Genomic DNA, 17,465 nt, shown 5'->3' on the forward strand with positions numbered 1-17,465 from the left:
ACAGATTTATGTACCAAAAATGTAATAAATATGAAATTATATAAAAAAACAAACGAAACCAAGCAGCGAGAAACCAAATGAAAACTAACTAGAGAAAGCTGAAAGGAGACTAGCTGGATTTTTCTAACCTTTTTTCCATACATAAGCATAAATCGTAAACGACATATTTTTGTACGTCCATCTTGTAATCGGCCGATTGGAACAAGAGATCCCAAAGATCTGGGCCTGGAGGGTTGCTCTGTGGAAACAGGACTGGGACTGAATCCCAGATCAAATACTGCTCCACGTTCGACAAGCGCCAATACAAAACAACAGCAAGTTGTAACTTATTTTTTTGCTCTACACTTACAAACTTAATTAATCAATATGCAAACACAAATGTGGCAGTGCCGAAGCATGGCACTCAACACAGCAACAATAAAATATTATTAACAGTTTTTCTTCGTCTACCAGTTTAAATAAATCAATCCATAAAGATCTTTATATATATAACAAAAAAAAATATATATATTTCAAATTTATTCAAATTTAAATCAAAATATAATTCACTAGCAGCATTAAAATGTCAAGCGAAACAGCAAATAAAACCAAATAAAATTTATGATTACTATTATAACATATATCAACACCACTCGTTTCATGTTCTGCCCTTCATGACCACGTCCCTACTTGGAAGCACAATTCAAATCGTTAGGTTCGGCATTGGTTTTGGGTTCGGAGGCCTGGTTCAGGGTTTTGGGTTGAACTTGCGGGTGGGAATTTTATTTTACAGGCTTAACATATGTACTGGAATGACCCTCTGTAGGTGGGGTAAGTAATTGGTTAGTAATGGTAAGTTAAATCCAGAAGCAATTTTTATTTTGCTTGCCAAGGTAAGCTTCTTTCTTGTGGAATATACGTTCCTTAAAATCCGTAATTTTATAAAGATTTTAGTTTTTCATAAAAATATGATAGGTTTTACAAATTGGTCACACAGCAAGAAAAAATTTAAGGGTTAGTTTATTATTAATATTTTCTTGGGAGACTTTTGTGCCGTTTTTTGGTTGTGTACCCTATAGGGTATGTATATATAAAAAAGTTAGCTTACGACATAGGAGCAGAAAATAAAAATAAATGGTTACTAAAAAATTCTACCAAGGAGAACTTTCTGCTGGAATGCATGGTTTCTCCGCACCGCATTTTTAAAAACAAAAAAAACTCTTATAAATAAAAGTAATAGCAATTGTGTGCTAAATTTACTTAAGTCATTAAGAACAACTATTACAAAAATAAAATAGTTTATACTATTATACTAGACTGTTTTAAAATTTATGCGTTTTAAAACATAAAAGCGCTGTCGGTTTTTCGATTGACTAAAATATAATTATAATACATAGATTAGATGTAGTGAGAATGCAGAAAAAAGGAAAAAAAAAGCTAACAAGTCTGATGGGCCAGCATTTTAGGCAAAATGTTTTAAACTTAAATACTACTTAAATAAGTTTATTGGCAGCTGACGAAAGGAAATCATTCATAAAAACAGTAATTCAAATACAACAATATCCCATATATTAATATATTTTTTTTGTTTATATGTAGATGTAGATATAATGAGCTACAACTACCCTCATTATTTTAAGCTTTTTTAGAAATTTAAAATAAATGCGCCAATTCTTTAGCGTTTCCACTGCATACACATTTGAGGTATTAGATAAAATACGAAAGGCGGGCACACTAAAAATCGATTTTGCCCATATATTCGATAGTCAGTGTGGCTGCACGTTCAAATTTAAACTGAAATACCGATAGGTACAAAAAATATCATAGTTAACCTTTTAAAAATCAATAAAAAATAAAAACCTTAACAAAATACTTGACTGACATACCAAAAAAATGTATTAAGAAACAAAAAACGGATGGCCATGGGTTGCATAAAATCGCCGAACTATCGAAACAGCCAAATGTCCGATAGTGCCATCGATAATTCTGGCAGCTCTAGTCGCGAAAACACAGACGCAAGAAAAAAGAAAAACAGACGAAGAGGGAATACGGGATTACGAATACGCGGGAAGTGCAGAAAAATCGCCCAAATTTTCACGCGCAACGATTAACGAAAATAAACAGCGTAAGTAGCGGAAAATCGCAGGCCAAAATGCAGCGGTAAATGCCGGAAAATTTTGCATAAATTTTGTGAAATTTCAAGTGCGTCTGTGTGAGTGTGCAGCAGCGCAATTCTGTGTGTGTGTGAGTGTGTGTCGAGTGCGCTGGTGTTGAAAAAATCTATCTCTTCGCTACGCATTTTCACCCCCCGTTTTTGCGTATTTGATCTCTCTTCCTCTTCTTCTGTATCAGCATAGCCGCCTGCGTGTATGTGTGTGTGTGTGTGCGTTCTCCGCTTTCGTTTTTTAATTCTTTGTTTATATTTACATATAGTTTGTTTGGGGGGCCACCAGTTTTATTGTTGTTACCCGATGGCGGATGCTCTTCCAAGTTTTGATTTATAGCGGTGTAAAAATAGTTCCCGATTTCGATTCTGGGATTCCCAAAAGCTTTTGCCGTCTGCTCCACCACACTCACCATCGTTAATCAAAGTGCCATCATTTTGTATGACCCGCCAGCAGTCGATACCTTTCGGAAAACCGTGAAAATCATGTAGAAGGTGAAAATTTAGAGTTAGGTGGAGATAATGCCAGAACGTGCGGAAACCTAATTGGGAATATAATGCTAAATGCCTTCGAAATGTTCTTTTTCACAGCCGATCCCAAACTGCATTGCCGTCCTAACTGGCTATTAAATTGAAATAATATTTTACGTAATTACAGTTAGGCTTTTAAAAGGATTTTGTTTTACAGTAAAGACAAAACTAGCTTTATCTTTTCCAACTCAAATTCTTGATTAGGAAATTTGTAGGAATCTTTGCATTTTTTTTTAAAACTTATATTAAAATTTACTTTACTATTGCTGATAATATTGGCATGATAACCCAAATTGCCAATACAAAGCTTTTGTTTACAGAACATTTATATTATATATTAGTACAAAATCCATTTTCTTAAAGGCTTCTGTATTTTTATATTTAAAATCAAAAAAGTCTTATTGAAAACTGACATAGGGGGGACTGTTTTGTTTAGAATTGTGTCCATATCCTATCTATATTTTACATTTCTATATTGCACCTGTGCCAGGGTGATATCTTGATTGCGCTGTTCATAAATTTGACGCAAATTGCCTAATTTAGAACCGCGGGCACTTGCTCGCATAAATATCTAAGCCGCATTATTTGTTTTCAAAACATTCGGCTGGTCCCACTCATTTTTCGTTTGGTTTTTCCGCTCATTCTACTCTCTTCGTTTGGGAGAATTTTCCTCGAAATAGTTTTACCCCAGTTGAATTTTGGCGCCCGCGTTGATCGGTTGTGCAGTCGGTAAAATCATTCGTGGTTTGGCTTTTGGAAAATGTGCCTTGCAAAGTCGTGGGTTTATTTTTAGCCAACGTGGTGATTTCCACACTCGCAGTGCTCCAAATCGGATTGAGAATCGACAACCGACAAATTAATTGCACATCCTCAGGCTCTAAGGTCAATCGACAAGAAGGGAGAGTTCCAGCAGCCGTGGAATCGGTTATATAATCCATGAAAGATAAAAATGCCCAGCAAACTTCATAGGAAAAGTTCTCCCGGAGGGGGAGGCGGCGGAGGAGTGGGCGGGGCGTCCAGCGTTTCCTCTACACCAAGCAATCAGCCCCGGAAACGAGTGAAACGCTGTTGCCGGAACTTCTGCACCTTCATGTGTACCCAGGTTGGCGTGGGCGCCCTGATCGTGATATATGCCATCTGCGGAGCCTTCGCCTTCATGCACATAGAGCGGCAGTTTGTGGACGAGACCAGTGGCCATGTGATGGAGCTACGCAGGAGGTGCTCCCAGCAGCTGTGGAACATCACGGAGGAGCACAATCTCATCGATCGCCCTCGCTGGACGGAGGCCACGAATGCGGTTCTGCGGGACTACCAAGCGCAAATAGCCGGGGTCGTCAAGCACGGCTATGTGGGCCGTAGTCCCGACCAAATATGGAGCTTTCCGGCGGCCCTCATGTTCTGCCTGTCGGTGATAACTATGATCGGCTATGGCAACATGGTGCCCAGAACTCCGTGGGGCAAGGGATTCACCGTGATCTACGCCACTTTCGGAATACCCCTGTATATCCTGTACTTCCTGAGCATGGGACGAGTGCTTGCCCGCTCGTTCAAGTTCCTGTACCGCTCCATGCACGACTGCACCCAGGAGCATCCGCACGCAGATCGCCTCGACGCCCTCGAGGGAGGTGTGACCATGGCCCGCAAGAAGGTCATTGTGCCGTCCACCGCCTGCCTGTGGGTAATATTCTTCTACGTCCTCACCGGCACAGTGATGTTTGCCAATTGGGAGAAGTGGAGCTTCCTGAACAGCTTTTACTTCTGCATGACGTCGCTGTGCAAGATTGGATTTGGGGACTTTGTGCCGGGTGCCTCGCTGACCACCTCAGCGGATGTGGATGCGGCGTCACACAAGCTGCAGGAGGACATCGCCGCCGATCCTGCCGAGCTGGCCCAGTTGCAGTCCGTGGCCGCCGACCAGCACTCAAAGCTGGCCATTAACTTCGTTTACATGCTGCTGGGCATGGGCCTGGTGGCCATGTGTCGCAACTTGATGCGCGAGGAGGTGCGCTTAAAGGCGCGAGAGATGCGCGAAGACGCCAAGTTGTGCATGGAGGACACACGACTGCGCTTTGTCGGCTGCTGCGGGAATCCGCGGGATGCCTACCAGGACGATTACTACTAGGATAACAAATAGGCAGACGTGAGGGGCTCTGAGCGGATAGTATATTAAGTTTAGCTGGCGTTTTGATTTACCTTTGTTACTAAGCTACAAAGATATAAAGGTGTGGAATGAGAGTTTAACAAATGTTTTAAGATTTATCCATTATTAATACTACGGGTTCTTAGACAAGCCATTCCCTTCAAATTTTCTTTAAATTTTCAAGGAAGGTTCGGAGATGTATTATTTAGAATTCATATTTACAGGGCTAGTAATTTCACTCGGATCAGAGAATTTATTGAATTACTTGATTCCAAACATATATTATTTCAATTAATCGTTATGTTCCTTAAATTCCCATATTAAACCCGTTTATTCTATACTCAGTCAAAGCATTTGCAATCTTTCTTCAGAAACCATTGCAAAGAAGCAGTCAGAAGAGGGATTTTATACTTACATATATTCTCTGACAATTCGAGGGAGGTTTTAATACCAGGTTTTGCGTGTGTGCTGTGCAAATAATGCTGCGATAGGTGTTTCGGTCATCCATTCTGCCACGCAAGTAATCCCCTCCGATCCGATCCTGCAGCTCACCATTGATCAATTCCTGCAACTGCAAGAGCGGATCCGTAACTTCGAGGGCATGCTTGGCGGCGGCAGCGGGGAGCGTCTGTGCACGCCAAGCACTTCGGCCGGCCCCTTCCGCATCTTCTCCGTGGCCGGATTCCAGAACCGGGCCAATGACATTGTCTACTGCCCGCCGATCGTGCGCCAGCACTCTGTGCACGTGCCGGAGGACTCAACGGCCATCATTTACTTTGGCGGCGACGTACAGGACTTCCCGGAGAGCATGGAGACGAACCGAGATAGCCGGGGCTACATGAAGTACAACCTCGAGAACTCGGCCATCCTTCTGCGCGAGGCTTTCCCCAGGTCACACATCATCGTCATTCGGCCAGTGCGGTGAGTGTTTATAACGTGACAACTTATTTTCACTGACTAATTAAAACCCTTATCCCTTTCAGCATGGAGTTTAAGACATTCAGCTGCTTCGACAACTTTGTGAGGGGCAACAACGCTGGAGTTCCGGATCACACGCCCATGAATCATGCCCTCCAGCACCTAGAAAAGTGAGTTTAATGTGTACAGCACCAGAAATTCTCGCTAAAACCTCTTGTTAATGTCCACAGACTGCTCCAGAATCTGTCGCAGCGACTGATATCCATACCCGAGAACGAAATCCTGGATCAGGCCGCTCAGGCGGCAGCAGCTGCGGCGGCGGTGGCTGCTGCAGCTGCAGCCGCCGCCCTGACGCTTTCCAACGCCACGGTCACCTCGGAGTCCAACTCGCAGTCGGCACCGGCCAGCGACAGCAGCCAGGAGATGGACATTGACATTCTGCAAGTGCAGGAGAATATCACAGTGGACGCGGATGGGGCGGTTATATTTCCCATTGTGGGCAGCGATGCGCCGGAGACGGTGAACAATGTGTCCGGAAATAATGGCAACGTCGGCGCCGGGAACGAGGACGGTATGAACAACCACCAGGAGCAGGTGAATAACCAGCCAATGCAACAGCAGCAGACAGCGGCGGCCATAAAGATGACTTCTCCCACAACGGCGCTAAATGCCACCAACAACGTGGAGCACTACAACAACGATTGTGCCACGAGGCCGGTTCCTGCCACAACTGCAGCATCAGCCGCGGCAACGGCAACGTCCTCATCCACGGCAACCGGCGACAGCAATCCGCTGTGGTGGCGTGAGAACCTCAACCTAGACAAGTCCAAGCTAGTACTGATTGGCTTCAGCAAGGGCTGCGTCGTGCTCAATCAAGTGAGTCGCGTTTGGTTCGTTTACTGGTTGACCCACTCGCATTAATATATGCTCCAATCCCTTTCAGAGCTGAACGCTAGAGTACAGAATTTTTAAAGATTTTTCATTATTTTTTTTCCTTTTAAACCAATTGACAAAAGAAAAATAATTAGTAATCCTTTGCCCTCTAATGTTGTTTAAAAGCTACGATAATAATCCTATTGCAAAATAAATCCAAAAAAAAAAACCTTATAAAAACACCAGAATCTGAAAGGGCTGTGGAAATCACATTTTTGACCATTCTAATCACAAATCTCATTTTGTTTTGCAGTTCATCTACGAGTTCCACTATCTGAAAACACTGACGCCCGACGACAGCAGCATGTGCCGACTGCTATCCCGCATCTCGGACATGTACTGGCTGGATGGCGGGCACGGGGGCCAGAAGAACACATGGATCACCTCCCGCAGTCTACTGGAGACGCTCACGCGCATGGGTAAGTGGAGAGAGTCCGTTTCAATTGGAATAAACTAACTAGTGGGACTCCTTAAGCAGGCATGAACATCCACGTCCACCTGACGCCCTACCAAGTGCAGGACGATCGCCGACCCTGGATTCGCAAGGAAGAGAAGCTGTTCACGGAGATGCTGAGGCGGCTGAATGCCCCGATTACCCGGCACTTGCACTACGACAACCAGCCTGCGAACCTAATGACCCACTTTGAGGTGCTTCAGGCTTTCTGCCAGCATGTTCATGCCCTGAACCAGCAGCAACAACAGCTCCAGCAGCAGCAGCAGCAACAGGGTGTGGGGATCAGCGAGCAGTCGGCGGCGACTGTGGCCACCAACAATGGTAGCAACAGTCTGTTGGAAGCCGGCGAGGAGGCAAAGTGACAGCTGCAACTGCATCCGCACCATCACAGGCGTCGCTTGCACGCGATGCGCAAGGGGACCGCCGCCCTCAAGCGTCAGCAGGTGGCGCAGCTGCGCCAGCATCACCAACAGCTACTGGCTGCCGCTCCGGAGCTGGCGCTGGCCTCCTCTTCGCGCCTGGCTGCGGCCCTGATCTCGTCGGCGGTGGCCTTGAGCGCCTCTTCCGCGAGCCTTGTAAATAATCATCGCCACGGCCATATGCAACAACAGCAGCAGCAGCTGGCGCTGCCGCAGCCGCCACAGGCGCGCCATCATCACCATCAGGCAACATCTCACAGGCATCACCATCACCACCACCACTCACATCACCACTCGCACCACCATCATCATCAGTGTCGCTCGAAACGCAAACTGCAGAAATTGTATTATACGCTTTGCCGTTAGATCTGTAACTTAACTATATCTATGTATACTTGTATGAGAGAAAGTTTCTTAGAACCACCAGCATCAGCAGCATCTAGATTAAGTCAGTCGCACTCCTATCAACTCCTTTTTATCTTACCAGTCCAGTGTTTTTTGTATATGTATTTATTTATTACAATTCTTTTTTTTTTTTTTGTACTCTTACACATCTCATTTTCTTAATTGGCCCTAAACTGAAAGAAAAATCTCATCAGTGCAATAATATACATAAATCTAAAGATATATATCTATATATGTATACATATATATATATGCTGATTTTAAAATCATTTCTTATTTTATACAAACACTCCAAGCTATTTATTGTAATTGAAAAAGATTTGTGATTTGCGCACAGGATATAAACTTTGTAGAGCATCCACTGTATTTGTAGCGTGTCTCAAGCAATTTTCGTTTTAAGTACTCCAAGGAATTTATATATCATCCGCACAGACGCATTAACCTAACCAGCCTAAAACACACTCACACACACACCCCACAAAGCCCTCTGATTAAGTATTACTTAGCGTACGTAAGCTTTACTTTAAGTTGCATATGGCAAGAAAACCACAACAAAATGTACTTTACTTAGGTCGATCCTCAGTTTCGATCACGAACTGGGGGCAAAGTATCAAATTTGTGAGGCGAGTCGAGAATCAGCATTCTTCTCGTCCAGGCATAGTATACGTATACGTAGTTTTTTCTGATTGTGCTGGGCAAGTCAAGAAGTACTCAATGCGAATAAAGTGAATTGGCCAAGTCAGATCCGAGAATAATTGTAATGGCGCGCGTTCCTTAAACTAAATATATCGATATGGATATAATTACCGCTTCCGCTTATCCAACAAACAAGACAAACAGTAAACCGAGAGAATCCAATTAATCTTAAAGTGCATAGAAAGGAATAATTACACAAAATTTCGTACCTTTGTAGAATTTGCAGTTCAAAATTGCTTTAGAGTTTGTCGGTGTACATTTTACGAATTAAAATTGCACATACCTTTTTAGGCAAGAAACCTATTAACTAAAATTACAGACGGTCATACCATATGAATGTGTATGTAGATGTAAATTGAACATTATAAATGAAAACGCTGCGAATTTGAAACCAAATAAGTTCAGAGAAAGTCAAGCTAAGAAATCTAATAGAGTTCCCAATGTAAATTCTACTGATTTATGTGAGTCTGGTAATAAAACGAATAAGCATATATGGATAAAATAACAAACACTCAAGGGATATCTTCCGGTTTTCACATTTATTTAATGTCCCCTATATTTATTTACAACAAATTCATTAATTGTGAAAACTGGGACCGTCCATAAAATCGTATTTCTTTGATTCTTTTTGTTTCATTTATTGAATCTACTTAATTTAAAATAAATTACAATTCTATTGTACTCGTACAAAAAATATCGCTTGTGATGCGCCAGACAGCTTCATCCTTGAGATTTGTGTCCTGGGTGCACAGGTGGAGGAGGTGGATCCGGAAGAGGATTGGGCCGGGGAATCCCAGCCGGCAACTACGCACAGTCGTTGGGGCACTTGGCCCCCGTGGTCCACTCGTCGCTGCCGTCGCAGCAGTCGCAGACGTGGTCATTGATCCGGCTGCTAGACACGTAGACGTCCAGGCCACGACCCGTGATGTGACGCTTCTGGTAGCGGCAGTAGAAGCGCCCCTTGGCACAGGCATTCGTGCTGGGCTCATCGCTGCCATCGTCCTCGCAGTCGCAGTAGTTGTCGTTCAGGTGGTCGAAGGCGATATCCTTGGAGCCATCCAAACACCGGAATTTTCCCTCGAAGTTGGGCTTGTAGGCATCGTAGTCGAAGAGCCTGGTGCCCCTTTTAAGGATTAGGAACAGAACGGAGTATGAAGTGAATGCAAGCCGGGAAAACAGCACTACCCTACCTAACAATCTTAATGGGATCATCGTGGCCAGCAACTTCTGATGTGGCTCCGCCCACAGGAGCAATTGCATCCACTCCTCCGCCATCAAAGTCATCCACATCGCGCTGCTTGCTGCCCAGCGACTGCATCATCTGCTGGTGTTTCCGCTTGATCTGCTGCAGATTCCACGGAGCAGGCACTCCGGGCAGCTGGTTCAGCGAGAAGGCCTAATATTATTGTTTACTTATTGAACACATTGCACTGCCAAGCCAAATCCTTTGGGGAGCTCACCTGATACGCGATGAAGGATATCCCGACCAGGAAGATGAGCAGCAGGAACATCTTTGACTTCTGCTTGTAGAAGGGCTTGAAGTATATATTCTCCCGCTTCACCCACGTCTTGCGCATATTGTCCTTGTCTGTTGGCGCTGGTAATGTTCTGTGTAAAAAAAATGATTTGTTTACGAAGTCGCATTGTTTTTGTCCATGCTGGCGTTAGTCAACACTGGGTCGGTGGGGCGCAGGGTTGTCATCGCAATCAGGGAAATTGGTTATAGAAATGACTGCGTGATGTGAATAATCTATAAGAAACATTGGATATAAGGTACTGCGTGTTTTAAGAGACAATGTATTACATGCAAAAGAGACTAATACTCAAGTGGAAGTACAAGTAAGAAACACGACTACGAAAACATTGGTTCAAAATAACGACTACATCGATTTCTGAAAGTTTTTAGTTTAGATAAAAAAAAAAAAAAATTTAAACTTTCTTATCTTTTGAGATTATTAAATTTTTGATTACTTAACCCATTTTCAAATAAGCTTTTACAATAAACCTATTTTACTTATGAATAAAAATTTTTTTTAGAACTCAATAACTTAAAATGAACGTATTTAAGAACAAGATCATGTCCAATATCTCTGAAAATAACATTGTTTAAACAGTTGGGTACCATGGAATTTGCCATTTGTTTAATTGTGTTTATATATTAAATGGTTTCTTTAATTAAAAAGTCATTGTAGAGTAACTACGTATAATCTTCCCTTTAACTGCTCAACCAGTTTTAAAAACTTTCATTCATTTGCAACACAACACCCTTTTATTTCTTCGTTGTATAAATAGTTTAATTTGAGGAATAGATCTAAGATATCAGCTCTGTTGACCCACAGATCTTGTGTCTTGCGAGCATATATCATTTTAATCCAGGTAGATTTGTTTTTTTTTTTTGACGAGGGCATGTAAATGCATTGGACATTTGAGCATAGAGCCCAGATAGTCTGAGTTAGGTTGATGATGTGTGAAGGGAAAATAAATAAATTCAGATGGAAAAAGGAATGGTTTTGGCAGTCTCGGAGGGATTAGGCGGCCTTTAAGAAGGCCTCATGCTTGTACACCTCAATCACGTTCTCAATTATCTCCCACTGGTTTTCGCGGGTGAAGTCCTTGACCAGGGGCTTGTACCACATGGCGGATTCGTCGGACTCATCGGTGAGGGGCACCTGGATGCCGTATGTCTGGAGGGCGAGCGACAGACACCCAATGGCCACATGGGTGGGCTTGTACTTGAGGATATTGGCGCTGTGGTGGAAGTCCTGTAAGTAGGAGGCAGCTGCCTTGGCTATGGGCACCGAATTCCACACCTCGGCGCCCACCCAGTCTTGCAGTGTCTTCATGTAGTGTAGTAAGTACTATAAATGATAAGATAATAGATAAGATATTGTTCGGTTTCTGCCAGTTAGGGACATACCTTGTGGGCCAGATCTATGTTGAGATCAAATCCCAGGGTGCGTGTGATGAGGAGCTCGGCCTGCACAATGGCATCCCTCATCGACCAATACTCATCGTTCAGATCCAATGGGGCATTTCCCCGGTTCAGTGTGCAATATGCCACGTTGATCACATCGCGTATCTTCACGCTTTCGTCGTCCTTGATTTTGCCAGCCAAATACAAAGATGAAGCGGCAATTAGCTGGGAATTGAAAGGGATACGCTTTGAGATACATTCCGATTTTGATAGATTGCTATACCCACGAACTCATCGTAGTCACTGGCCTTGACCTCCCGGAAAAACCGATGGTATACTATGGCCGCACAGGCAGCTGTCAAAGGTTTCATTTTTAACTTGGCAGCGCACTCGAAGATGTACATCGGCACCACGCCGGGTTTGTTCAGCTTGCTGGACAGGATTGGGTTAAGATTATGCGGATGTACATACATAGGTGATTTAGAGATATAGTATTACCGATAGTCGATGGGCTTCATGGTCTGCGCTTTGTTCGACTCCACGTGCTGCTGCAACGACATTACATCTAAAACGTTTTTCATACTGCCAGGCTATTCTGAACTGAACGATAGGATGGAGGTGTTTTATTTAAAAACCCAGCGAGTTCGTTGGCACTCGAGGAGCAGAGTTGGGAAATGAAATGAAACCACCGAAAAATCGAGAGGCGACAAACCGGTTTGATTCAACTGCAGCGTTGTAATGACAGATATGCAACGAGATTGGGAAAACTAACGGGGACGGCCGTACGTCAGCTGTTCGATTGGGATCCAATTAAAATGGTGGCCAGCTTTGTTTGTTTTAAAGTCCCAGACCCACTCCATCAATTGTCTTTTCAAAATAGAGCCCTTCGAATAATAGGCGAGTCAGCTGTTGACCTAGACAGTGTTGATAAGCAGCTGCTCACGATTAGCTTTATAAACAACCTTCTTTTGTTGCCAACTCGCACTGGTCTAGAAAAGTACTCTTAATAATTTTAAATATTAATACCTGAGCGTGTCAAAAATAGCATTCTACACATTAAAGAAATCGTTGCTCAACACTGGGTTTGTTGAGTGGAAGCTCTCTTACAAAAGTGCACCGGGAAAAATCAGATATCACTTAAATTGTGATGAGGTTAAAAAAGTTAACTGTTTTTTGTTTGTTTGATATTTTCATTTGAGTTACTTTTCAGCATCATTGTTAAGAAAATAGAAAATGCTTCAGACCTTTTGCGATTTTTAAGGCTTACCCTATTTGTTGATATGTAGTTCTAAACTACTTTTAGCTTTGTGAAAATTGTTTGTTTATTTTTTGTTTTAAGTTAATATTCATCAGTATGAATAAGTCTTATTTTATATAATTCTGAAGCTATAATAAATGTTTTTCCCGGTGTAACGATAGGCAGTGGGCGATAGGCGATAGCCGAACATCGATGAGATACACATCGCCATAGCCGCCAGCTGTTCCGCAGTGCTCCCCCCGCGCCCGCGCCACCCACAGGTATTATCATTGCGAAAACCAAGTGCAACAGCAGTTTCTCAGCCAGCCAAAACTGCAAATGCGTCGAAACCAAGAGAAGATGGATCAATAAAACGCCAACCAGCAACCCCTGACCACTAATTGGATTCCCTCGGGCGCCCAGCGACAGGAAACGGAAATCACCGCCCAGCGAGAACAGCAATTCGCTTGCGAGATACACAATACACAACAAAGAAGCAAAAAGTGAGGATGAAGGCTACAAAAAGTCGGGCTGCGCGGCTTACTAGTTTGACGGAGGATGTGGCCGTTGTTCCGGAGGATGCGCCCTTCCGGGCACGCCTCCACTTCCTGTTCGCCCAGATCGAGCGGGAATTCGAGCAGCTCTACCTGGAGAATCAGACCCGTGAGTACCTAAGTATATAATTTACCTATCATTTTCATATACTTTTCACAAGACTATTCACATATGTGAAAACTATATTAAACCCTATTTAACTTCAGGAATCTTATCCCTTGGATATTCAGATTCATCATTTAAAAACACAATAAATAATGTTGTCTTAAGGTTCTTTCGGAGAATTAGACCAGTTTTCTTTTGAGACTCTTATGCTGTCCCTCAACTGGGATGTTACAAGTCAATGAATAAACATAAGTGTTGAAATCCTCAATTACATATATTTTAAAAAAATACATATTTAAGTAAGGTGGTTAATTAATGATGGTTAATTAAATTACCTTTGTCAATCTCCATTACAGTGCAGGAGAAACTGGATATGGCTACCGCCACCAAGGAGTCGGTACAGGAGGCGCGCGCCACAGCAGGCGGATCTCTCAGCGCTCAGGCTTCCTCCACAGCTTTGGCCACGCCAGCCACCCAGGTGGACGAAGGGGCCGGCAGCTTTCTGGCTGCCGCTTCCAGCACACACAAGAGCCTGAAGGCCAAACTAAGCAGCGCCACCGGTGGCAGCAAGGCGAAGGCCAGCAACAAGATCAAGGCCCAGACCAGCCGCATCGTGTCCAGCTTCAAGGCACCTACGGTGGTCAGCACGGTGGTGCGCGAATTTGGGGGCCACAAGGACGGCATCTGGCAGGTGGCCGCCAAGGCGGGACAGCCCATCATTGGTACCGCCTCCGCCGATCACACGGCCTGCATTTGGGGCGTCGAGAGCGCCAGATGCTTGCTGCAGTACCAAGGACATGCTGGCTCCGTGAACTCCATCAAGTTCCACCAGCAGCGGGATCTCGTGCTCACCGGCAGCGGCGATGGCACCGCTCACATCTGGCAGGCGGCCGTCAATTGGGAAGTGCCCAAGTGAGTAGCTGGGCCCAGGGAATTAAAATGGGAGTTCAACATTGAATTTAATTAAAAATTCTATGTTCATATATTTTTCAGAAAGGGCCATTCTTCAGAGGAGGAACTGGACGATAGTGATGAGCAGGTTGAGGACCGCGATCGCGTAGACACCTTGCGCACTCCGCTCTGCGAGTTCTCTGGCCCGGGGGGACACCTCTCGGTGGTGGTGGCCGCCGACTGGCTCTCTTCGATGGACCAGATCATCACGGGCAGCTGGGACCGGACCGCTATCCTGTGGGACGTGGAGACGGGGCAGCCACTGCAGCCGCTCACGGGACACGATCACGAGCTGACCCACGTGTCGGCGCATCCCACCCAGCGTCTGGTGGTCACAGCCTCCAGGGACACCACGTTCCGCCTGTGGGACTTCAGAGAGGCCATTCCGGCGGTATCAGTCTTCCAGGGACACTCGGAAACGGTTACGTCCAGTGTGTTTGCCCGGGATGATAAAGTGGTGTCCGGGTCGGATGATCGCACAATCAAGGTGTGGGAGCTGCGCAACATGCGATCCGCCTTGGCCACCATTCGCACGGACTCCTCGGTCAATCGACTGGCGGTCTCCAGTGGAGGGATCATCGCCATACCGCACGACAACAGACAGATCCGGCTGTTTGATTTAAATGGTCAAAGAGTGGCCCGGTTGCCACGCACCAGTCGGCAGGGCCACCGACGGATGGTCTCTTCGGTGGCCTGGGCTGAGGAACCTCTGCTGGACTGCGACCTCTTCTCCTGCGGCTTCGACCGCCGCGTTTTCGGCTGGTCCATCGTCCTGCCCAAGGACAATTGAAGGCGGCTGAAGCGGAGAGCTGCTCCGAAGGAATGAGGCGGTGCAGCCCTGCGGAACACAAACATCTCTCGAACAAAGCATCCTATTGTGATGCTCTAAACCTACGTGTACACCGTTTATCTTAGATCAAGTATTATGCAGACATTGTTCAAGATGTTATAATATCTAGGTGTAGTCCTCTGAGTGTAATAATCGTTGCTTTTTGCCAAATAGTCGTGGCATATTGTGCTGCACGTATACTACATATTATCATTGTTATAGCATATATGCATTGGGGATGCGATGAAGCCATCGGAGTGCAGAGCTTCCGTGGTCCAGTTCCGATTTTATCTGTGTTTTACTATCATAATAACATATTATAGATGTCTAAGGCATTAACGTTTTAGCAAACATGAATAAACATAATCAAGCACCCAAATCATCGCTGGGTATATCTTAAAAACTGAATTTAAATTGTCTTTGGATTTTTGCGACTAACTGATTTACCTCATAATATGAAGAACTTAAATTTCTTGCTTAATATGTTGATCTTCAGTTATTAAGTGTAAAATCAGTAATGATTACCTTCCTATAATTTGTAAATATATCTTGAGGTTTAGACAAATAGGGTTTACTTAATCTTCTAATTATAACTATTTCCGAGTAGGTATTAGAGGTCAGTAGATAAAATTTTAAAAGTATGGGAATCTACTTGTATTTCTGAGTATATGTATCAACTCCCTTATTTACATGTGGCATAACTTATCAGTATCTAAGGCAATATAGTTGTAACGGTTTAAAGATATACATATATAGTCCACCGCACGATTCGTGGCTATAGCTTTGGAATAAAGTGACTACCGCTCACAGGTGAGCGAACTTAAGCACCAGCAACCCGACGAGAATGCCCAGCTCCAGCAGGATAATGAGGATTAGGATAATCTTGTTGTAGAGCACTTCCCTGCCCAATTTCCGAATGATGACCCTCGACTTGGACAGATCTTGATCGGCGTCTTCCAAGCGGCGAGTGGTGCGCAGTAGCGACTCCCTCTGCTCGCCCAGTTCACCCAGAACCTGTTGATTGGGGTTAGAAAATGAATCACACCCCTAAATGTGTAATTTCGGGTATTAACCTCCGTGCCCATATTCTCCGTTTCGATGGCTATCTGGTTGGACCGCTGGATACTGTCCGCAGTCCGCTGCAGTACGTCATAGGTGCTGGCCGAGAGTTGCGCCTGTCTGCGCTCCTGGTCACTGCCACTGGGCAGCTGGCTATAGCCGGCGTGGGACATGATTTGGTTAAGTTTTTTAATAAATTAAATGCGTTTCAGTGGGTTTCCAAAACAAAACAAAGGCAGGATGTGACCGTAGTGACACAAGCTGCGAAAATACCTAAACGCCCCAAACAGTGGTGCTAACGCCATTAAAGCTGCATTGAATGGCAATGCCACCTGTTGGCTGTCCACACGTTTTACAGCACTGATATTGGTTTGAATTTAAATATTTACAAGCATTTTTAAATTGTAATATTATTTACCTTGCATTTACCACATTTGTGTTTAGTTTAAAATTGTTTCATTTTGTTTTCCATAATTCCTATAAATGCTGCTTAGGATTGCCTACTTAGGAGTGCCTACTCTTGTTTTTCCATTTTAATTTTATTTTATAATTAGTGCAATAATATAATATTGTTCTCTGTTTTAAGAACATATTATGTTTTTTATAAATCCTGATATAAAGCCACAGAAGATAGTTCCCAAAACACATCTAAAATGTCGTGTTTTTTTATTATCAATTAATTTTTCCGTGTAATTATGGTGTTTGATTGATAGTAATTGCTGGTGATTGATAAATTATTCGATTTAACATCTTCTAACAAACAAAAAGCAATTAACAACTTTATTTCTCAGACCGGAGACAGTCAAGAGTTTCGCTACCCAGAAATAGAAAAGTTATAAATGTATCAGTCCCATTATAGCAAAAGATCGATGGGCTCACTTTGTGCACCCCCTTCTTCAGTTGCTAGGGCCGACAAGAGGGGCGATTTATAGTGCCTGACAAAACCAAAACAAACAACTGTCAATATCAGCTCGACTTATCTAGACCAGGGAATTACTTGGTTGAAGCGTTATTAATTTAAATTGATAGTGAAGAAGGCAGTGGCTACGCAATGCGGACATTTGTACATATGTAGCACTCGAGGATTTCGACTTTAGTACGGGTATTTGTCGATTTCTGATTTTTGATAACGACCCCCGATCATACATAGTTGGCATGCCCACTTGGGGAGAGTGA

General features: G+C 43.9%; 7 protein-coding genes across 11 annotated transcripts; 4 read left to right on the plus strand and 3 right to left on the minus strand.

Annotated features, from left to right (window-relative positions):
• Positions 1-1,836: 1,836 nt before the first annotated feature.
• Positions 1,837-7,481, plus strand: LOC128251815 (mitochondrial protein C2orf69 homolog). Of its 2 annotated transcripts, none has more exons than XM_052979005.1 (6): positions 1,837-2,104; positions 5,362-5,735; positions 5,798-5,902; positions 5,963-6,608; positions 6,919-7,084; positions 7,141-7,481. In XM_052979005.1, exons 2-6 carry the CDS (start codon positions 5,416-5,418, stop codon positions 7,479-7,481), a joined length of 1,578 nt encoding a protein of 525 aa, XP_052834965.1. In that variant the 5' UTR covers positions 1,837-2,104; positions 5,362-5,415. The 2 variants fall into 2 exon arrangements, with proteins under 2 accessions (XP_052834965.1, XP_052834966.1); XM_052979006.1 differs by having other exon boundaries at positions 1,838-2,104; positions 7,144-7,481.
• Positions 3,033-5,355, plus strand: LOC128251816 (TWiK family of potassium channels protein 18). Its single transcript, XM_052979007.1, has one exon. The coding sequence runs from the start codon at positions 3,624-3,626 to the stop codon at positions 4,794-4,796; it is 1,173 nt and encodes a 390-aa protein (XP_052834967.1). The 5' UTR covers positions 3,033-3,623; the 3' UTR covers positions 4,797-5,355.
• A 45-nt stretch (positions 7,482-7,526) lies between the features above and the next one.
• On the plus strand, positions 7,527-8,685 carry LOC128251819 (lateral signaling target protein 2 homolog). Its single transcript, XM_052979010.1, has one exon. It carries the CDS (start codon positions 7,527-7,529, stop codon positions 7,902-7,904), a length of 378 nt encoding a protein of 125 aa, XP_052834970.1. The 3' UTR covers positions 7,905-8,685.
• A 474-nt stretch (positions 8,686-9,159) lies between these two features.
• On the minus strand, positions 9,160-10,318 carry LOC128251818 (uncharacterized). Of its 2 annotated transcripts, none has more exons than XM_052979009.1 (3): positions 10,100-10,318; positions 9,830-10,017; positions 9,160-9,762 (listed from the first exon to the last, which is right to left on the minus strand). In XM_052979009.1, the coding sequence occupies exons 1-3, from the start codon at positions 10,214-10,216 to the stop codon at positions 9,444-9,446; spliced, it is 624 nt and encodes a 207-aa protein (XP_052834969.1). In that variant the 5' UTR covers positions 10,217-10,318; the 3' UTR covers positions 9,160-9,443. The 2 variants fall into 2 exon arrangements, with proteins under 2 accessions (XP_052834969.1, XP_052834968.1); XM_052979008.1 differs by having other exon boundaries at positions 9,830-10,035; positions 10,100-10,316.
• A 562-nt stretch (positions 10,319-10,880) lies between these two features.
• On the minus strand, positions 10,881-12,473 carry LOC128252796 (cyclin-Q). Of its 3 annotated transcripts, none has more exons than XM_052980844.1 (5): positions 12,266-12,473; positions 12,052-12,101; positions 11,841-11,985; positions 11,557-11,778; positions 10,881-11,497 (listed from the first exon to the last, which is right to left on the minus strand). In XM_052980844.1, the coding sequence occupies exons 2-5, from the start codon at positions 12,069-12,071 to the stop codon at positions 11,168-11,170; spliced, it is 717 nt and encodes a 238-aa protein (XP_052836804.1). In that variant the 5' UTR covers positions 12,072-12,101; positions 12,266-12,473; the 3' UTR covers positions 10,881-11,167. The 3 variants fall into 3 exon arrangements, with proteins under 3 accessions (XP_052836804.1, XP_052836805.1, XP_052836803.1); XM_052980845.1 differs by having other exon boundaries at positions 12,326-12,461; XM_052980843.1 differs by having other exon boundaries at positions 12,052-12,472.
• A 515-nt stretch (positions 12,474-12,988) lies between these two features.
• On the plus strand, positions 12,989-15,633 carry LOC128252795 (WD repeat-containing protein 37). Its single transcript, XM_052980842.1, has 3 exons — positions 12,989-13,453; positions 13,807-14,362; positions 14,444-15,633. Exons 1-3 carry the CDS (start codon positions 13,300-13,302, stop codon positions 15,189-15,191), a joined length of 1,458 nt encoding a protein of 485 aa, XP_052836802.1. The 5' UTR covers positions 12,989-13,299; the 3' UTR covers positions 15,192-15,633.
• Positions 15,634-15,856: 223 nt separating this feature from the next.
• On the minus strand, positions 15,857-16,555 carry LOC128252797 (vesicle transport through interaction with t-SNAREs homolog 1B). The gene is made up of 2 exons (XM_052980846.1): positions 16,304-16,555; positions 15,857-16,244 (listed from the first exon to the last, which is right to left on the minus strand). Exons 1-2 carry the CDS (start codon positions 16,460-16,462, stop codon positions 16,035-16,037), a joined length of 369 nt encoding a protein of 122 aa, XP_052836806.1. The 5' UTR covers positions 16,463-16,555; the 3' UTR covers positions 15,857-16,034.
• Between the last annotated feature and the right edge of the window lie 910 nt (positions 16,556-17,465).

The sequence above is a fragment of the Drosophila gunungcola genome, chromosome 3R, assembly GCF_025200985.1.
Source record: "Drosophila gunungcola strain Sukarami chromosome 3R, Dgunungcola_SK_2, whole genome shotgun sequence".
NCBI classification, from domain to species: Eukaryota; Metazoa; Arthropoda; class Insecta; order Diptera; family Drosophilidae; genus Drosophila; species Drosophila gunungcola.

What these genes read in the sequence shown, in the direction of transcription:
- LOC128251816 (XM_052979007.1), top strand. Translation starts at nt 3,624, where the DNA reads ATGCCCAGCAAACTTCATAGGAAAAGTTCTCCCGGAGGGGGAGGCGGC.
- LOC128251815 (XM_052979005.1), top strand. Translation starts at nt 5,416, where the DNA reads ATGCTTGGCGGCGGCAGCGGGGAGCGTCTGTGCACGCCAAGCACTTCG. An exon ending in ATCGTCATTCGGCCAGTGCG is followed by an intron (nt 5,736 to 5,797) that starts GTGAGTGTTTAT and finishes TATCCCTTTCAG; the next exon opens with CATGGAGTTTAAGACATTCA. An exon ending in GCTGCGTCGTGCTCAATCAA is followed by an intron (nt 6,609 to 6,918) that starts GTGAGTCGCGTT and finishes TTTGTTTTGCAG; the next exon opens with TTCATCTACGAGTTCCACTA.
- LOC128251819 (XM_052979010.1), top strand. Translation starts at nt 7,527, where the DNA reads ATGCGCAAGGGGACCGCCGCCCTCAAGCGTCAGCAGGTGGCGCAGCTG.
- LOC128251818 (XM_052979008.1), bottom strand. Translation starts at nt 10,216, where the DNA reads ATGCGCAAGACGTGGGTGAAGCGGGAGAATATATACTTCAAGCCCTTC. An exon ending in TATCCTTCATCGCGTATCAG is followed by an intron (nt 10,036 to 10,099) that starts GTGAGCTCCCCA and finishes CAATAATATTAG; the next exon opens with GCCTTCTCGCTGAACCAGCT. An exon ending in GATCCCATTAAGATTGTTAG is followed by an intron (nt 9,763 to 9,829) that starts GTAGGGTAGTGC and finishes AATCCTTAAAAG; the next exon opens with GGGCACCAGGCTCTTCGACT.
- LOC128252796 (XM_052980843.1), bottom strand. Translation starts at nt 12,134, where the DNA reads ATGAAAAACGTTTTAGATGTAATGTCGTTGCAGCAGCACGTGGAGTCG. An exon ending in ATGAAGCCCATCGACTATCG is followed by an intron (nt 11,986 to 12,051) that starts GTAATACTATAT and finishes AATCCTGTCCAG; the next exon opens with CAAGCTGAACAAACCCGGCG. An exon ending in CCAGTGACTACGATGAGTTC is followed by an intron (nt 11,779 to 11,840) that starts GTGGGTATAGCA and finishes TTCAATTCCCAG; the next exon opens with CTAATTGCCGCTTCATCTTT.
- LOC128252795 (XM_052980842.1), top strand. Translation starts at nt 13,300, where the DNA reads ATGAAGGCTACAAAAAGTCGGGCTGCGCGGCTTACTAGTTTGACGGAG. An exon ending in CTACCTGGAGAATCAGACCC is followed by an intron (nt 13,454 to 13,806) that starts GTGAGTACCTAA and finishes TCTCCATTACAG; the next exon opens with TGCAGGAGAAACTGGATATG. An exon ending in GTCAATTGGGAAGTGCCCAA is followed by an intron (nt 14,363 to 14,443) that starts GTGAGTAGCTGG and finishes TATATTTTTCAG; the next exon opens with AAAGGGCCATTCTTCAGAGG.
- LOC128252797 (XM_052980846.1), bottom strand. Translation starts at nt 16,462, where the DNA reads ATGTCCCACGCCGGCTATAGCCAGCTGCCCAGTGGCAGTGACCAGGAG. An exon ending in CGGAGAATATGGGCACGGAG is followed by an intron (nt 16,245 to 16,303) that starts GTTAATACCCGA and finishes CCCAATCAACAG; the next exon opens with GTTCTGGGTGAACTGGGCGA.